The sequence below is a fragment of the Phalacrocorax aristotelis genome, chromosome Z, assembly GCF_949628215.1.
Source record: "Phalacrocorax aristotelis chromosome Z, bGulAri2.1, whole genome shotgun sequence".
In the NCBI taxonomy this organism is placed as follows: domain Eukaryota; kingdom Metazoa; phylum Chordata; class Aves; order Suliformes; family Phalacrocoracidae; genus Phalacrocorax; species Phalacrocorax aristotelis.
The window spans coordinates 27,640,961-27,659,224 of record NC_134311.1 but is presented as its reverse complement, the minus strand read 5'-3'; the positions used below and the strand labels follow the sequence as shown (position 1 = coordinate 27,659,224).

At 41.7% G+C, this 18,264-nt stretch overlaps 1 protein-coding gene across 4 annotated transcripts in view; it reads left to right on the top strand.

The window, feature by feature from the left end:
• The window catches only part of IDUA (alpha-L-iduronidase), a 47,422-nt gene that overhangs the window by 23,704 nt on the left and 5,454 nt on the right, over positions 1 to 18,264 (top strand). For 3 of the 4 annotated variants that reach the window (XM_075079864.1, XM_075079863.1, XM_075079865.1), the window contains 11 exons: positions 8,700 to 8,782; positions 9,385 to 9,492; positions 10,185 to 10,280; positions 10,844 to 11,046; positions 11,468 to 11,647; positions 13,246 to 13,462; positions 14,061 to 14,276; positions 14,856 to 14,977; positions 16,236 to 16,361; positions 16,986 to 17,062; positions 17,841 to 17,941. In XM_075079864.1, coding sequence (XP_074935965.1) covers positions 8,700 to 8,782; positions 9,385 to 9,492; positions 10,185 to 10,280; positions 10,844 to 11,046; positions 11,468 to 11,647; positions 13,246 to 13,462; positions 14,061 to 14,276; positions 14,856 to 14,977; positions 16,236 to 16,361; positions 16,986 to 17,062; positions 17,841 to 17,941 — 1,529 coding nt within the window. The remainder of the gene's footprint in view (positions 1 to 8,699; positions 8,783 to 9,384; positions 9,493 to 10,184; positions 10,281 to 10,843; positions 11,047 to 11,467; positions 11,648 to 13,245; positions 13,463 to 14,060; positions 14,277 to 14,855; positions 14,978 to 16,235; positions 16,362 to 16,985; positions 17,063 to 17,840; positions 17,942 to 18,264) is intronic. The other variant, XR_012658121.1, reaches the window with a different exon arrangement.

Below are 18,264 nucleotides of genomic sequence, written 5' to 3'. Positions count from 1 at the left end.
GTAATCTCTGCCTTCTTACTCACCCCTGCTATTTTGTTTTAATAGAGCCAGTTGCACTATGTGGAGATCAAACAGAAATGCAGTCCTGACTTAGCTTCAGGGGTTTTGTGTACTTACTTCAATTAGACAAAAAAATATGTTAAGTGGGATTAGGATAGGCAGTGTGTGGACCTGTCCTTACCCACAGTGTTGAGCTGTCTGTGGTCATTAATGGACCCGTGTCCTTTGAAAAAGGATTTATATTAACGTACATCATGGAGGGGTCTTGGCTAATCAGTCTAGGAAGACTTTACATACCTTCAGCTTGTATTGAGTGTAAAATGTCTGAGCTTGTCTGCCAAGTAAACAAAACTGTCTGTTGTTTCATCCCTAAACAGCCAGAACTGTGGAACCAAAGCCTGTTTATTGATTGGTTTAGGATGAACGTTACTACTGACATCTGTAAATCTGAGAGGGAAATTTACTGTAGGAAGGATAGTCTCTCAGGAATACTGAAGCTTCTTCACCCATTCCTTGCATTCATGTGTAATCTTAACTGGATATTCAAACCCCATTTCTGTGTGCAAAGGAAACAGAGGATTTCTTACTGCATTGTGAGGTGAATTTTCAGGTTTCATAAGCACAGCATATAACATACCTTTATACTGAAAAGGGAGGTATTTTTCATATTAGTGGAAGTTGTTTGGGATGGGGGAAGAAAGAAGTAAAAAGGGATATAAATGAACATAAAGACCATGTTTAGTGATGGCAGAGCTATCACTGCCATATTTAATACATCGCTAACCTAAATTGTAATGCCAAAACCAGGTTCAGAATAGAATTACCAGCTCTCAGTGTGGAGAGGTGTGTAGGTTTGCATCTCACTGAAAACCGTCTGTAAATGCAATTGGTTAGTTTTACCTCCTCAATTGTAAGAGGGTTTGATATATTTTACGTTCAAGAGCCAAAAGCTGACACTGAGATGCCATTTAAAGAGCTGCTCTTTCAGATTGGGTTACAGCGCTCATTTTTCAGTTCTAAAGTTTCAGAAACCCTCGTCACGAAAATTCTGCGAGATTAAAAGCAAGACAGTGGATGACATATTCATTGTGCCTTTTCACCATCATAAGCTATTAAACATCAGTAAATTAGGAAAATAACTCAGTATCATTTAGTGAAGACCTCTTCCATTTTTCATTTTGCAAATAAGTGATATATTCAAGTTAGACATAGACTTGCCTGTGGGCAGGCAAGGACTGGTATAGAAAGACGCACCTGCCATGCAAATAGATCCAGTAGCAGCTGGACTTTGTTGACACCATGTGCTATGTGTACCTTAGGCATTAGAGAAGTACATAATCTGAGAAGTCTAGCTGTAAATCTTCACACCTTCAGTATTTATGTTTTTCTTAGGCTGTTTGTTAGTTGTCCCATTACATGCTCCTCATAACGGATCTCACCAAGTGGAAACGGATTTTGAGAACCATAAGTTGGAAAAAGTTAAACATCTGATAAAAGTAGCACACTCTGCATTAATGTAAAATTTCAGGTCCAGTTACAGCATCTGAGTGGAACTATGAGCAACCTGAGTGCTTGCAAGATGTACAGAGCAGACTAAGTAGAGCATTGTTGAATTCGGTTCTTTTTGCGTATTTGGCAGCAGGGAGGGCAATCATTCCAGCTCCTTATTGTGATATTACACAACAGTAAATAATCTGTCCTGTGCTAGAGTTGGATTCACATACTTTTAGACTATATTTCCACATACAGCTAACAGGCAAAAGAATAGAAGGAGCATAAACAGAAAATGATGTGAAAATGAAGGAGTGACAGTAACAGTACTGTGAAATGAAACCAGTAAGTGAAATATGTACCATGGAGACTCATTACTGAAGGTGTAGTATTAGGCTGGGTGCTTGAATTAGAATGCTGGATGCATACAGAGAACAGTTCTGCTGCTGCTTGGGAAGAAAAGCTCAGTGACAGCTTTCCCAGGCAGTGCCAAAAGGAGTTATGTCCTTGAAGCAAGCTAGTTTTAGCACTTGGTCATCATTCCTCTTCCTTGTGCATCTGAAAAGTAACCCTTTAATCTTCATTATGGATTTAGTCTCCCTATCCCTTTTCCAAAACTTTAGTTACAGATTTTATTATTTGGAGTTCCGTAATCAAGAGCAGCGTAAAACCACAATGAATATTTTACTTGTAGCCATGTCTCATGCAGGAGGAAATTACTCCCGTGCATCAAACTCAATCAGAAAGAAAGGTGTCCTCTAGCAGCCCAGCTTACATATAGTGGCTGAGCCTACCTTTCTGTCACTGACTGAGCCTTTAAATTGGTAGTGAAGAATCAGACAAAAAGCGTTTCCTGCTACTGGATTCAACTTATCATTATTTGATTACTTCCCTTCATAAATAAATGTAGACAACTGATCTCAACAAGGGATCACAACAAGATCTCACAACAGTCTAAATTATCCATGCCTAGATGATCTGATTGAAGATGTTTGCATGTCTGAAGAGACCAGATACAAAAATACCTTATGCCTTTGCCTAAATTGCTATGCTTTCATAGCCTGTTTCCCTTTTTACATCTTGAATTTGTTTTAAAAGGGGAGGAAGTGGGGGGTAAAGAGACACAACAGTCGAACAATATTTTCCTAGCAAGCTAACTCACCTCGGCACAGGAAGCTGTTGATGCTTTGTCTGCCTCTCTCTCTCTTCCCCCCACACACAGCACGCTCATTGCTGAAAGAAGGACTGAGGCTGTGCTCACAAAAGCAGGCTGAGTAAGAAATAGAAAATCATAGGCCGTGGTTTGCATCAGCTTGAAAGCATTCATTGTTTGCTTGCACTTCTGTGCGTGTAAGTTTTAGCCAGATCACAACAAGAATTTTCTGAGTTGCTTTGCAAGGTAAAGGTCAAATAAAGCCAATTTCAAAGCGGAAAGAAGCTAATTATGATGCTGTATAAATCAAAGACAATTCTATTTTTATGTATTTTTAAAAAGATTCAGCTCAATGCACAGCCTCCTGGCTGGCTTTTAGAAGAGACAGTGATGTCCAATAAATAACAGATACTGTATTTTGCATTTTTGAAGCCAGTTTCTTCCTAAACCACAAAGATTCGTCTTTTTTGCGCATGTATCATGCTGGTTGGTTGTGTGGATGGATTAACTGTGACAAGCTGTGACATCAGCAAAGGCTGGGTGCTGCCTGGCTCTGTCGTTTTGTAATGCATCCTCCCATTATTGCTGGGCTGACTCATTCACACCGTAGGGTGAGTGAATTATGCATATTCTGAGCCCAGCATGGACTGGAGTCTTCGGCATTGTGCCTCTGCAGAAGCTGTGTCATAATTATAAAGCAAGCAGATTTTCAGTCCCCACTTACACAAATGATATAGCTGAGAATCAAAAGCGGACAATTATTCGTGCTAATAAATAAACCCGGAAGCAATAAAATATGCCAGCTCTTAGTGTGGGTGCAGCAGCCTTTGGCCTTGCAACTTTGAAAAAGCCTCTGAATGAGGTTTTTGGTCTGCAGATCATGTGTGAAAAGCACAGGCTGTGTTTTGCCTGAGGACTGTCAGGGAGAAAGAATCAGTGTTCATGAACCTGCAAAAGGTCAAGTGATTGTGGTTATTTTGGGATATGGCAATTTCATGGAAGAGAGACGATTTACTGTACCTGTAATGACCACACATGTAATGATCTCCATTTGCAAGAGCAAGTGGAGCAAGAACATGGTAGAATTAGCTCTGGTGTGAATGAGTACTGTATTGTCATCTCGCACCGAATTCAGAAGGGGGAAATGTTGGTTATTAATAACGCAGGAGCTGTCTGATTTCGTAGTTATTCATTAATGATCTTGTGCTTAAACCTGAAATACCAATCTAGAAGGGCTTTTTTGGTTGACATTGAGGAAACCTGCAGCAATAACTGCTGCGAAGGCAGCCTCTGGAAAGGTGAATGCTAATGAAGGCCATTCTGCCCTTCATATAATCTGAGGTGTCATTTCCAGAGTGCTTACAGTCCCTTAGGACCTGCTTTTAAGGTCTGGAGTATTTTAAAATACTCAGCAGGACAGGAAGCTTATGTAGACAATTGATGGTTTTCGAGCAAACAAGGTCTTCATAACAGCCTGAACTTTAAACTGGCTTCATTTCCTCGTAGCTGCAAAAGTAAGTAAAAAACAAGGAGGTAGGATCCTTTTTTGTTGCAAGAGGGACTTGGAGGGCAGCAAGTTGCAGTCTTGGAAAAGATAAACTTGCTGACATTTGCTTTCCAGAGCTTTTGACCTTCATCTTGAAGATGCTGTGCTCACAACTTACATGCTTCAATGTTACCTCAACAGCCTGCTTTCCTGGCAAAAGAAATTAAACAGTTACTTCTGAAGACAGTTCCTTCTGGAGGACCTAGTAGCAGCAAGAGTTTGAACTGGCATAGTTTATCAGTGTTTGTTCCTACATCTTTCAAGGGAGCATCTTGGCTTGGACACTGAGCTGCTCTGCAGATTAGACAGGCACTTGTATCTGTTCTGGAGTTTTATGATCCCTAAAATGGCATCACAGACTCTGGAAAGGTGGTAGGCAATTCCTTGGGACACTATCTAAGGATGCTCCTGATAGTAGTCACCTACTGGAGCAACTGTTTACTCTTGATTTACTCGAGAGGGGGAATTTTAATTATCATGCGTATTTACACTCATCAGAACAACTGACTGTGTTACCATTGGTCCACAATCTGGCACCATGGCCAAGGGATTGTATGTTTGCAGGAAACTGATTACCAGGCTGGACAAAGACGGTCTGGCACACAGCTAAGCATCTCTATCGAATGTATAGCAGTATGTAATATGATCGTTATCTCACCAGACACCATAGCAGGCTGGTATCTTAAACCACACTTTCACTTCTCTCTAAGGCTGTAACACAGGAAGCCTCCTGTGGAGCAGGGTCTTTTTAGGTGGCTCCTTCATGGAGTGCACCTTTGAAGTCTGAGGGCAACCAATACCCTGCTGAAAAGTTTTGTTTAGTGTTAAAATGTGGTTTGCGTCTCTCCCTAGGCCAGACAATGTTCTCTTTAGTAGAAAAGCTCTGTTACCTTTGAGTCCCTAAACAGGTTGTAACCTTCTGACAGGGGTCAGCCACAAGGCTTCCTATCCCAGGAATTTTTTTTGTACATTACAATAAAGTTTGAAAATGTTAGCTTGATGTGTTATCAGAGATTCAATACTTGACTGAAGATTACCTGGAATGGAAACACTCCCTGCCTGTGTTTTTCTTGCTCTCCTCTCCGTAGATAAGATACTTGGTCCAATGTCTGTGTGCACTTGCTTTCCAGGGTGTGCAACTACACCCCTGGACAGGATCAACCCAGGACAGAAGAAAAGCAGCAGATGCTGGGCACAGGGTGAAAGCTGTAGCTGTACGCTAAGGGGCAGTATCCACAGCTGTGCTAACTAGAGTAGATCTGATTGTGATGCAGGGTGTTGACAGCCAAAGCTAGCTTACCCCTGCCCTCCCAAGAAGCTAAGTTTGTGAATGGGAGTAGGCTGAAAGTGGCATGGATAAGAAGCACAACATGATTGTCTTACAATGCTTTGGGAAGCTATCCTGTAGCTGCCTATGCACCTGAAAATAATTTCCTACCGTACTGGAAGAACCTTACTCCAGTAAATTGGGGCAGTGGAAAGCTGTTAACATGGGCCTGTAACCTTTGACTCAGCAAAGGATGGCCCACAAAGCAAGCCTTTCTGAGGAAGAGAGCAACAAGATTTTGTGACAGCCAGCAGATTCCTGTCAGTACTCATCGCTGCTCTTCAACGTTCACAGCACGACTGTTGCTCTCAACAGGCAGCACATACAAATGGGTATCAAACAGACCATGACAAAGACTGGAAGGACATCTCACCAGCAGGCAGCAGTCTCTGGACTATAGCAGCCTCAGGCCTGGGGCTTATAAGGGCATTGGTGCCAGGACGTTTGTAAATAACACAAGCTTATGAAGTTCCTGCTGTGCATCATGTGCGGCAGTCAACATAGCTTCCAGACACCACATGGCATGCAACCATGCAACCCAAAATGTAGTGTACCTGTATAGGTTATAAAAAAGCACCAATTTTACATCAGAAAAGTAGTATGGCTAGGGATAAGATCAAGATCTGAGAAAACGGCAATCCTATCAGTCAAGTAATTATTAATGGGACCATGTTCCCTAATCTATTTGCAAGCAAGGAAAGATTCTCAGAAAATGACACATCAGCCAGAGGACATAAGTCCCTCTACACACATAATGCAGGACCTCATGTACTGTCACTTCAGTCATGGCTAGCAATGGCATTCTGTTTTAAATGCTACTTAATTGATACAGAAGGAAAAATGTAGATGTGCTGGGATCGTAAGTGTACATGCATCAGACAGAAGGCCTTATTTACCCCGTAAGTTTTCACATAGTACTGCGTAGACCTTAGACTGGAGTCAGGAAGACACTATTTACTGTTATCTAAATGACATTATAAAGTGTTTACAAGACAGTAGAGTTAATCATTCTTATGCTCACTGACTGTAAGTGGGCATGTAAGCAAATATTTCAGTAGAACACAGGGTACAACTGGAAATAGTTAATGCATCTGAGGGAGCAGAGCTACCTTTTGCAGCAAAATATTTGTCTTTGAACTTTGGAATAGTACTGTCAGACTTTTTTTTAACCTCTGTCTAAGCTAAAACCACCCCCCCAGTTCCAAATTGCCATCATCTAGTTCAACAGTAACTTCTAAAATGCTCTTATGGATACCAAAGTAAATAAGTATCTTTCTGCTATTTGCTTCTTTCACAGCTGCACCACTTGGCTCTGGCAGGAACTGCAAGCCCATCAGTGGCTGCAGACATGACAATTTCTGTCATGGTGGTAGGACATACTTTGAAAAAGAAAAGCCAGCTTCAGGTCTTTGGGAAAAGAGTGTGACCATACCAGGGCTAAGACTCTGTGCTTGGTTACATCACAGGTGGAGCTGGTACAGTGGATATGGCTTGCATTACATTTCTTTTCCCTGACCTGTTTTCCTCTTCTAGATCATAGTCAGAGATGCTGGTGCCAATTTGTCCTCTTCAGGTGGCACAGTTCCTTTCTTTATTCACTAAGCAATTCTGTCAGCTCTTCATCGTTCTCTGAGAACTTTGGGATTGCTATTACAGGTTCTTCACTGAAACCTTCCCTTGGCAAGAAAGCACAGAGGAAGCACCTCAGCCTAAGAGGCTCAGAAACACATGGGAAGGCACGGAAAGAAACAGGTTGTGAATCTCAGCACAGAGCCTAGCACTGATTTAAGAGATCAGCTGACTGCCGCATTCTCACTTTTTATCTGGTGTGCCTAGCATGTCTTACTACCATTGATCACTTACAGGAATGCTCCATCATACCTTGGACATTGCACCTGCAGTTCACTTGTACGGCATTCCACCCAAGCAGAGGCAAGGTGCCTAGGAAAGAGTGGGCAAGACAGCTGAGGCAAAGCTCAGGCTGCACTGTACCAGAGCAATCAGGTGTAGTTTTCTGGCAAGGCTGGAGAAATCAGGTTTGAGAGGTGCTGGCAAGACCTTGATCAGCTCTCCTATATGACCTGGGCTGAACTGACCTTAAGGGTGCTTACAAAGCCTTTTGCTCAGGGCATATTGAGGTCAGAATTTGGGCACCAGGCCGAGGCTGTGCCTTGGGCCAGGTGGCAGTAGGTCACGCTGCCAGAATATTGTCAACAGACATTCATTTTTAATTCCTGTTTGACACTTCATACTGGAAAAACTTCTCCTGCCCTGTCAGATTTCAGTTAAATCAAGCCACATGTTCAGAAGTTACGGGAAATCATACACTGATCCACATATAAGTTATATTTGTTTTCACTGGATACTGGACAAGAAAAGCCTTTCGGGAATTTAAAGCATATCTTCAAATTTATCATAGATAAGTTGCACATACCAGTTTTCATTCCCTGGGTAAAAGAACTCCACGTCCAGATTTTGCTACCTGTGCTCTGGCAAGATTCACTGACAAATAGGGATGCATCATGGAACTACTCCTAAATCTTTGAACACCTGTGTTCAAAGCTCAGTAAAAGGATTGCAGCCTGAGATCCTGGGAGTTCAGGAGAAGTAGTAAGCAATGATAACAACAGAGTAAAAATTACAGACATTGTGTGCATAAATTCAGCATTCTTTGAAAGGTACAAAGTTATTTCTCATCTGGACCTAAACCCATAAGAAGTGCTACTAAGAAAGCTATATTATATATTGCAAATTAAGAGAACATTAAGAAAGACTGCATATGAGACAAGGTGGAAACCAGCTGGCCTAGCAGTAGGTAATCAAATGGAAACTGCAGAAAACAGCTTAGCCAAAAAAGGTCGAGGTAAATTTCACTTCAGCAAAGGGTTAGAAATCTTAATATTCTGTTAAAAAGTAAAAATTCAGCAAGCAAGCTCATTATATTGCTTCGCTTGCTGCTGCTGAAATAGGAAGAGGGCATGAATTGGACAGGAAACATGACTTGCTTATGGTGAACACCTGTTACTTTAGAGGAAGGAAGTTTGTGTGCAGTTCCAAGAACCCAAGTTACATGTAAATTTTGAGAGCCAAAAGAAGGCAGCCATTTGACCCATTATCTGCAACCAAGTGCCACCTTTGGTATAATATTTACATTTGTACTTTTTATTACCTGTATTCTTCAGCGTGATGAATGGGAAACTTCACTACAATTTTACTGCCTTGGATAACCTTATGGATCGTCTGTGGGAAAATAAGTTAATTCCAGGTAAGGGCAGCTCCCTGCCTCCACAACTTGCTACATCTGTTTGCCCATATTTTGCAGTCATCAGAAAGTTGTTAGAGAGGTTTGCCAAAGTTGATTTTGGTAAAAATTCGATTTTTTCCTAATTGCCTTTACCTCATGTAAACAGTGTGAGCAAAACACTGTTATGGCAATTAAGAAAAATCACAAATAGTTTTACATTGCTTTCAACAGCAGTTTGAGATGTATGAATTGGGAAATGAGGTCTCTTGAAGAAGAGAAAGCTTACTACCGGTTAACATGTACCTAAAAGCATCAGAGAAGCAGATACTCATGGCATAGCTTCCCTTGAATTTCTGCAAAAATACACTGTTTGAAGTTTCCTCTGAGCCTTTAGTTTATGATGTTAAGTGTTAGTATTGATTACTATAATTGACGAGGAACAAGCATGAGCAACCTCAAATCTGAAATATTCCTGGTGGGGACATGTAGTAACAGGAAAGAAAGCCCATTTAATGGTGCCTCTTCATTAACAAGTTTGTTTCAGGTAACGCAATAACCCCTTCATTAATCAAGGGACATAGCATTCACAAAAAAAGCAGACTGATCTTTTGTGTCATTTTTAGGATTTGAATTGATGGGGAATCCATCAGGCTCTTTTTCTGATTTTGAAGATAAAGAACAGGTAGTAAGATGGAGAAACTTAATTACACTTCTGGCCAGCAGATACATAGGTAAGTTGCAAAAAATAAAAAAACAAACACCAAAAAGGAAGAAAAAAAAATAGAAGAAAAAAGCCCTGATATTTATCCTGTTCTAATCCCTTCTAACTACCTGAAAAAATTTCTGTGCATTGTGATCAATTGCAAGACCCTGGATTTCAGCTCAGAACAGGAAAAATCCCATGCCAGAACAGACAATGGGATAATAGCCCCATTTTTTGCTGATCCGTGACCAACATCCTGAGTGAGTAGTGTGTCCTGCATAGCACATTTGGCATGCCTCTGAGGACTGACTTTTAACTTTGTTATGTTGTTGTGGTTGTAAATCACCAGCTTGCAATAAGACATGATAACCTGATTACTTCCCACATGCGAGCTTCAAATATCTCTAATGAGACAGAAGCCTCAACCTGAATTAAGGCTGGGTGAGTTTCCTAACCACAAGGCTGTAATTCACATCACCTCCCTCTCACCTTTCATATTTTTCAAATATTGCTGCATTTAATAAAAAATGAGAGATAATTTTGAAACTACCAAAATCACATTTCCCTTATTATTAAATACAGGTAATATTTATATCCTGTTCTAGCTTTGGGTGCTGAACCTTACCTGCAGCCCTAATTGATAGGATTGTCTGGATCAGTGACTAATTGATAGGATTGTCTGAGTATGCAGCTCACTAGTAAATGAGGCCTCTCCTACAGATAGGTATGGATTGGAGCATGTTGCTAAATGGAATTTTGAAACGTGGAATGAACCAGACCACCACGACTTTGACAATGTGTCTATGTCGGTGAAAGGTAAGCATGTTTTGGAGTACTAGTAAGTGCTCCAAGTGAGACAGGTGTGTGGGGTGGGTGGAGGGGTGACAGTGAGAAAGGAGAGATGCTGGCAAAGAAATAAGGTAGATGGGAGAGATAAGGAATGTGAAAAGTATACCTAGTCAATTTTGCTAAGGTCATGTTATTGACTACGCTTTGTTCCCTGCTTAGACATCAGTATAAGTACAAGGATAGTAGAACAGGGAAGACAGAACAGGATTTAACACTAAGAAGACTCAGTTCATTGTTTGGATATAAAGTAAGTTTATTGGGGGCAAGGGGCTGAAGGGTGGAGGAAGAGGAAAACTGTTCATGACAGATGCATGCTTTGGCAACCTGTCCTCACAAGACCTCTGGAAGAACCTTGTGAATGCAGCTGAAGTTTGTCAACTTGATGTTGTCAGTGCATAGGAAAAAGAGCCCCAGTTCGTGAGGTCCTGCCAATAAGTGCAATAATAGAGTTATAACATCTCCCTGTAGTTTTCGATCAAGATTCTATTTTGAGTTATCATCTTTGATATATGCATCTGCTTGGACTTCAGGGTTTCTCAACTATTATGACGCTTGTTCAGAAGGATTAAGAGCAGCCAGTCCTCTACTAAAATTTGGAGGGCCTGGGGATTCCTTCCACCCCTTGCCCAGGTCACCCATATGCTGGAGTCTTCTGTGTCATTGCTACAATGGAACCAACTTCTTCACAGGGGAGACTGGTGTACGCCTGGACTACATCTCTCTCCATAAGAAGGTCAGTCCAAGATTTCAGTTTAATGCTATTTTTTTAAACACTTCAAGTCACATTTTATTTTGATTTATGAAGTTGATTTCCAGATGACTGTCCAGTCTATAGCAGGAAGCACAGCTACCTATTCTAATGAAACTTTGAAGATGTTCAGTTGAAAGACTTCAACTCAAAGGAAATTTGCCTTTGCCTAACCCCTAGGGGGAAATGACTCTTCTACCTCTTTTCCATTTTATATTCCAGGAGGAGCTCATGCAAACAGCACATGCTGTAATGGATTAGGAAAAAATACCAATACTGTCTGGCCCACAGCTCCTCAGGGGCTCCAGGAACATGTTTTCGGAATATGTTTATGTCTGCATGTTGTGTCTGTGTGTTTACTACTGGTTGCTCATTTTCACTAAGCAGATATGAAATATTGTTGCAGGGAGGTGGGAGTTCTCTCTACATCTTGCAACAAGAAGTAGAAGCAGTTGAACAAATTCAGAAGCTGTTTCCAAGTTTTGCCTCTGTTGCCGTATACAATGATGAAGCAGACCCAATGGTTGGATGGTCCATTCCACAACTGTGGCGAGCTGATGTGACTTATGCAGCTATGGTTGTAAAGGTAACCCAATTCATTGACAGTCTTGTCACAGTAGGGTCTTCTGATACAGTAATGCAGTTGTAAAAGTAGACTTACAGTCAATTTTTAAGCAGCTACTCAGAATTAACAGATCCAGCAAAAGGAGAGCTCTGTTGATATGGCTGGGGTTTCCCTAAATAGTCTGTTTTCAGTAGCTTTACTTAGTTTGTATTACTTTTCTTCATCCTCCCTTTAATAAAAAAAAACTGAGAACTAGCCTTCCATGTGTCAGAGAATGTGTCAGATACTGTATGCAGTCCCCCAGTTAAATCCACCTGATAAGACTATATCCACACATCCTCTCTTCATGTAATAGTGCTGTTATCATCTCTACTGGTAGCTATTGCCTCACTTATGTGAGACATTATTTCCCAGCTCCTTCATAACTTTATCTCATTGAGAAACATCAGGTATAATGAAGAATTTGTTTGAGCTCTCAGCATAAGCCCATTCTTTGGTTTTGGATAATGATTGTACACGTGGCTGTATTAATTAGTGCTAGTAATTACTGCTATTGATCAGAAAAGCAGAAAGAGGACAATGCTCAACATTCCTGCCGCTGCATAAGTTGTAGCCTGACCCCAGAGCAAGCTCAGCTCTTGCCCCTGCATAGCAATAGTTCCCACTGCAGGCCTGTTGCTTTGTGAGCCACTACCTCATACAGCATCCAGAGTCCAGGTCCTCCTGTGCAAAGTAGTGATTCCAAAACCTGGGAGCATGTATGTCACCTGGAAACAAGATTTATCTTATCAGCTACTCCTGTGGAGACAAAGGATCCCAGCTCCTTTAGGCTGCATATAGAAACAGTCTTCTCCAAAGCAGCAAGCTGCTGACTGCATTGCAGGGAGTTTGTGAGAGTAAACAATAGTGTTTAAAATGACGTGGTGATATGAAGGGAGAAAAAAAAGGCACATCAAATGGAAAATTAACACGTGGGTGGATAGGAGCTGGAGCCCTGTCCTCCTTCAGGGACACAATTATGAGACCTTTTCAGTTGCCCACCTTCTGATGTTCTGTTTGATTCTGATACTTAGGCACAGTCTGGTAAATGGAGAGGTTGGGAGTTCTGACGTTTTGCAAGAAAACAGCACAGCAACCAGTGAAATACTGGGAGAACTAACGCCATGTTAGCACCAAGTGGGTAAAAGGACTCACTGAGGAACAGAATCCAGGAACAGCTCCCAGAAGCTTGTGTAATGGGTACAAAGTAACTCCAGAATTGGAGAACCATTTAGATTTAATTCAGATGGTAAATCCAGATTACTAATTTAATATTCAGGACAAAGGAATATAATTTGTAGTGCATCAGCCAAGATAATATATTTATGATTTATGCAGAGTACTAGTAATAATTATTTCAGAGACTTTTCACTAGCAAAACTATCCAGTGATTAATGTATCACATAAAGAATGGCTTCTCCAAGAGTTGTGAGGAACAGTTTAGTTCTTCAAACTTTCTAAATGGCTGAGTGACAGCTCTTGTCAGTATGCTGTAAAGATGTAAAAAAACCCAATACAGACAGTGTGTGTTTGTTGGATTTTCTCCAGGGTGAAGTTCCATCTTTTCTGTGACTTTGCAGGTAATCATCCAGCATCAAAACCTGCTCATTTCCAAAGCCAACAACACCATCAACTACACACTGCTGAGTAATGACAATGCCTTCTTGAGCTACTACCCCCATTACTTCACACAGCGGACTCTGACAGCGCGTTTTCAGATGAACAATACAAAGCCACCTCATGTCCAGATGGTGCGGAAACCAGTGCTGACTGTCATGGGCTTGCTGGCACTGCTAGGTATAGTAACTACTGATTAAAGAGCACATCAATAACCTCTTCTACCTAGAAGTTTCCTGCCTAAGAGACATTATTCCAGCCATTTCATCACTGATAAAAGCAGGATTTATTCTACCCTCTGTTTACCGTCTGTGTTAAGAAAATGAAACTTCATTTCCTTTGAGAAATTAGCAGCTCAGGAGATGTTCCTGGCAGTCTGTTACCCATTTGACTTAATTTACTGCTTTCTTTATGCCCTCTGTATGCCAACCATTCTTTTTTTTTGTTGACCTGTACTTCCATCTTGTGCCATCATATCAGCTGCAAATGTCTTTAAGAAATCCCCACACCTGGAAGACCAATGCAGCATACTAAAAGAAGATCTTAATTCACTGTTACATGCTTAGATGTTGCTAGCTGAACTGCTAAGCGTAAGAACTCTGTAGTATGTGCATGCTCTGCTGTTGTAAAATAAGCCTGACTGAATGCTATACCTGGTAAAATAAGCTAGAACATATCTCAACCTATAGGTCCTCGTATTTTGACTGTTCAGCTGTATCAGCTCCTGATACAGGACTGACTAGCAGTGATGCTTACAGAGTTGTCACATTTTTTAAAGGAGAAAAGCAGACTTTTGCAGAAGTGCACAGCAGTGAAGGTGAAAGCACTCAAAACAGCACAATTGGTGTCCTGGCATCTGTGCACACCCCAAGTGAGATGCAGCCCTCAGACAGTTGGCAAGCTACTCTACTGATGTATTCAAGTGAGGATAACAGGACTTCGTCCAACATCAGCACTGTCACAGTGAATGCCACCCACTTCCCCAAACTTAGAGGTAAACAAGCATCATGTAGGCAGCTCGTATAATTGATCTTTAGGGTAGACCATCTGCTGAAACACTTCTGCTGAGTTGCCTTTCACTGCAAGACTGAGTTTCATTTGCTAACTTTGTCTCTCATCTTTTGGGCACTCCCAGGTTTTCTGAGATATGATGGTGCTCTTCTAGAAAAGGTTCTTTCCTAATGCCTGCATTTTCACCCTGCCTTTAGTGGCAGCTGCAAGTGCTACCTTTTTGGAAAGCTATTAATCTCCAGTGTCCTTGCCTGGATATTGCCAGCCAACAATTCCCTTACTGGGATGACTCCAAGACAGCCAACATGACCACATGACTGCACAGTTGATGCAGTTGTCCGACAAATGTGTGCAGCACCTGTGCAAAAAATGAGAGGGTTTCAATTCTGGTCATGGAAGGAATAGCTTGAAATTTAAACCTGGCAAATATAAATTGTAGAGCCTTGTAATAGTGCTGAAGTCACTATTGAGAAGGTAGACTTAAACACCTTCTGCTAAATTTATTTGTGTTAATCTTTAAATCCAAGTAAAGAGTTTACTCTCTTTCATTATATTCCTAAAGAGCTGGTATATGTGACGTATTACCTGGATAACAACCAAACCAATCCCTACCTGAAGTGGAAAAAGCTGGGAAGCCCTGACTTTCCTTCCCCAGAACAGTTCCAGCAAATAAGGGATGCTGAGGTATGACCATGTGTTTGCTTGAAGTGTTGTAGGGGTAAAGTGCTTGTGAATTGGTTAACTACAGCTAAAGAGACAAGAAATCAGCTCAGGTAGTCAAACCTTCATTAGCCCATAGTCACGCGCATCTCGTATACACAGGAGAACACACTTGCGGTCAGGCAGAGAAATGTAGCTGATGATACACAACTGATACCTTTGCATTTATGTTATATATGAGACTAAATGTAGATGACCAGCTTCTTTGCTACTGGTCTACCCTTAACTAAGGAGACAGAGCTCAATGCACTTTGAGATCTTTTCTGCTCTGTGTCCCCAGATAAGTCACATGGCCCTGTGTACATCATGGAAGGGCCAAATTGTTACCTAGAGAGTTGAAATAAGCCCCCCCCTCAGTTACAGAAAACAAACAGCTCCCTCAGGTGGCAACTACCCAGTGTGACTTCGGAAGACACTTGGCATCCCTCAGGATCTTACAGGGAGGCCTGCAGATCCCCTCATCTCTGAATGCACCCCAGAGGGGACTGAGGAGTAAGGTCTCTCTGAGGACTCCTCTCCTTTCTGCTGAGAAAAGCCATGCCCAGATTACTTAATGTATGTGAGCAGCATGTCACTTTAGCTCCCTCTCCCATAGTTTCCCTATCCATTCAGACCCATAGGTTAAAATAAAGGAGGCCACCTTTATCCCCTTTGGGGCCCAGGGACAGTAATTGCCGTCTGACTTTGGTGGACAGTACTATGTCTTCTCTTCTTAGTCACCATGACCCACTGTTGCTAAGGCCTGTGGGATACCGTAGGAGCCATCAGACCTTTCTTCAACAGGCAGCAGCAAGGTTTTGGATGCTCTTGGCCATCTGGTGAAACCTTATCCTCAGAGACCAGCTGAATGGCTGTTGTAGCTAGCAATAGCTTTCATTGCACACTGGGGAATCCATAGCTAAGAGATGGGTGTGGTTTGTAAAGACCACTTGCCTGAAAGTCACCTGTGGTAGGTTACTAAAAGTGATAGATTGTACCTAAAGGGCAAATCAGTTGGTGAGATGGACAAACCTTCTGATACCTGAAAAGCTGGAAAACAAGCAAGATAGAAGAGCCCCCCAGCTTGAAGAACTTTGATGGCTGTAAGCCACTTATCAGCACCAACTCTACTGGAAATTTACAATCCCAAAGTAAATATGCAGTCACTTTACACTGATGTAACAGTTGGCCTTTAGGTGCTGTAATGAAAGATTATAAACAACACTTCTCTTTGACCCCACAGGACCCGGTGGCAACAGGCCCATTCCCATTTCCTGAAGGTGGCATCCTGACACTGAAGCAAGACCTTCCTGTTCCCTCAGTCTTTCTTATCCACATCTGTGCAAGACCCAGATCTGTTCCTGATCAAGTATGTGTTATATTCTACTGTCAGACTCACCAAATTAGAAAGAAACTGCTTCCTGCTTTAAGACTCCCTAGGAAGAGCTGGGCTAGCATTTGGGCCTATCATTTGTTAAAAGTACCGTGTAAGACCTAGTAAATAAACAATTCTTCTCTCCTTTGATGAGTCAGCTCTCCAAGGCATAATTCAAGGTAAAGCATTCTGCAGTAAGTGATAGGAGCCATCACTGAGATAAATGCAAGTTTATCCATGGTGGGAAAATAATAATGCAGTATTGGAAAGTGCAGTATCTGTTTTAAAGTCACGTCATGTGCTGCCAGGCTTGACAACAGCTCTCCAGTTAATAACTGATAGCTAAAAATAAAATAATGGCTGTAGTAGATTAGGCATCTGTATCTGCTCATTCAGCCCCACCCATATACATAGTGGTGCCCAGAGCCTCTGAAGGTCCTCTGCAAGGTTGACAGGTTGGAGACATAGGCTACAAAGCCACAGAGCCAGGAATTGTGTTTTTCCCCCTGGCCTCAATGGAAAGAACTAAAGCAAATCATTAGTAAAGATGAACACAGCAATCTGACCTGTCTGATTGGTTTGTACAGTTTTCTTATTTGGGCATGTGTTTTTGGACAGGTGACTGGTGTTCGTTTGATCCCTCTCACAAAGGGGCAGGTCATTGTGTTGTGGGACGATGGCTGTGTAAATTCAAAGTAAGTAGCTTTTAAAATAAAATGGATATAACTGAGTTACAAGCACATTACTCCCTAAGTCGCCACCAGTCCTACAAAGTGAAACAAATTTGCAAATTAATGACTGCTTGCTCTTTGAGAGATGCTACAGTACATTTGTCTGACAAAATGAACTGTAGGACGTGCATGCAGTGACTATGAGGAGCAACCTTGACTTATTTACAGTCTGAGCAAGGAAATCTGCCTGTTGCTCACGAGCATCCAGTGGCATTTTTGAGGGACTTGCCTTAAGCATAACAGACAGGAAGATCCATAATAGAAGTTATATTAGCATCAGGTACCGAGGTGGGATCTTGCACATCCCTGTAAGGAATGTGAACTGGAAGAGAAAACCTCCAGCAAGCTGTACTAGACTGGAAACCCTCTGTAGGTGAACTCTTAGACGTGATCCATTGTATATCCACACTCCCTCAGGACGCACTGACTTAGCTCCTTTTCAAGCCAGTCTCCCTAGACTCTTCAGCCTTGGTAACCCTGGTTTGGGAGTAAAAGATGCTTAACAGTTGGTGATGCTGCAGGTACCCGAGTCAGCAAGTCAGTCTGGGTGTTCTTCTGTGGGCTGTTGGAACGATGGTTCTTCCTAATACTGACAATTCATGCCATCCCACATTTAATAGGAATGAGTCAACTCAATATTTCCTATTTTTGGCTTTCTTTGTTGAATGGCCCTAAGACTAGGATTTGATTGCTTACCATATTATCAGTTGTATTTATAGAGCTGTCTGGTTTTGTCTTCTAGATGTATAAAGACATTTGAAGTGGAGTTCTCACCAGATGGAAAAGCATACCGGCGGATTAATCCCAAAGACACAATATTCACTCTCTGGGTCTACAGTCCAGGTAAGGCAAGAATGTGCGTATTATATAATCTGTCATGGTAGTAGTGCCACTCATGGGTATGTAAAACATCATTTAGTAACTACTGAAGCTTGCTAGTGACGTGTACTTCCATCACAAATAAGAGCATGTTCCTTCCTTTAGGATCATGTTCTCAGTGAAAGTCTTATTCTCATGGACAAACACTAACTGACAAATACACAGAAATTAAAGTCACCCAGCTGTGGGTCTGACAAGCTCCCCGAGAGGCAAACCAGCGCTTTTGTCTTTACTTGTAGATGGTGTAGAAGCATGCAGAAATAAGAACAAAAAATATTGCTCCACAT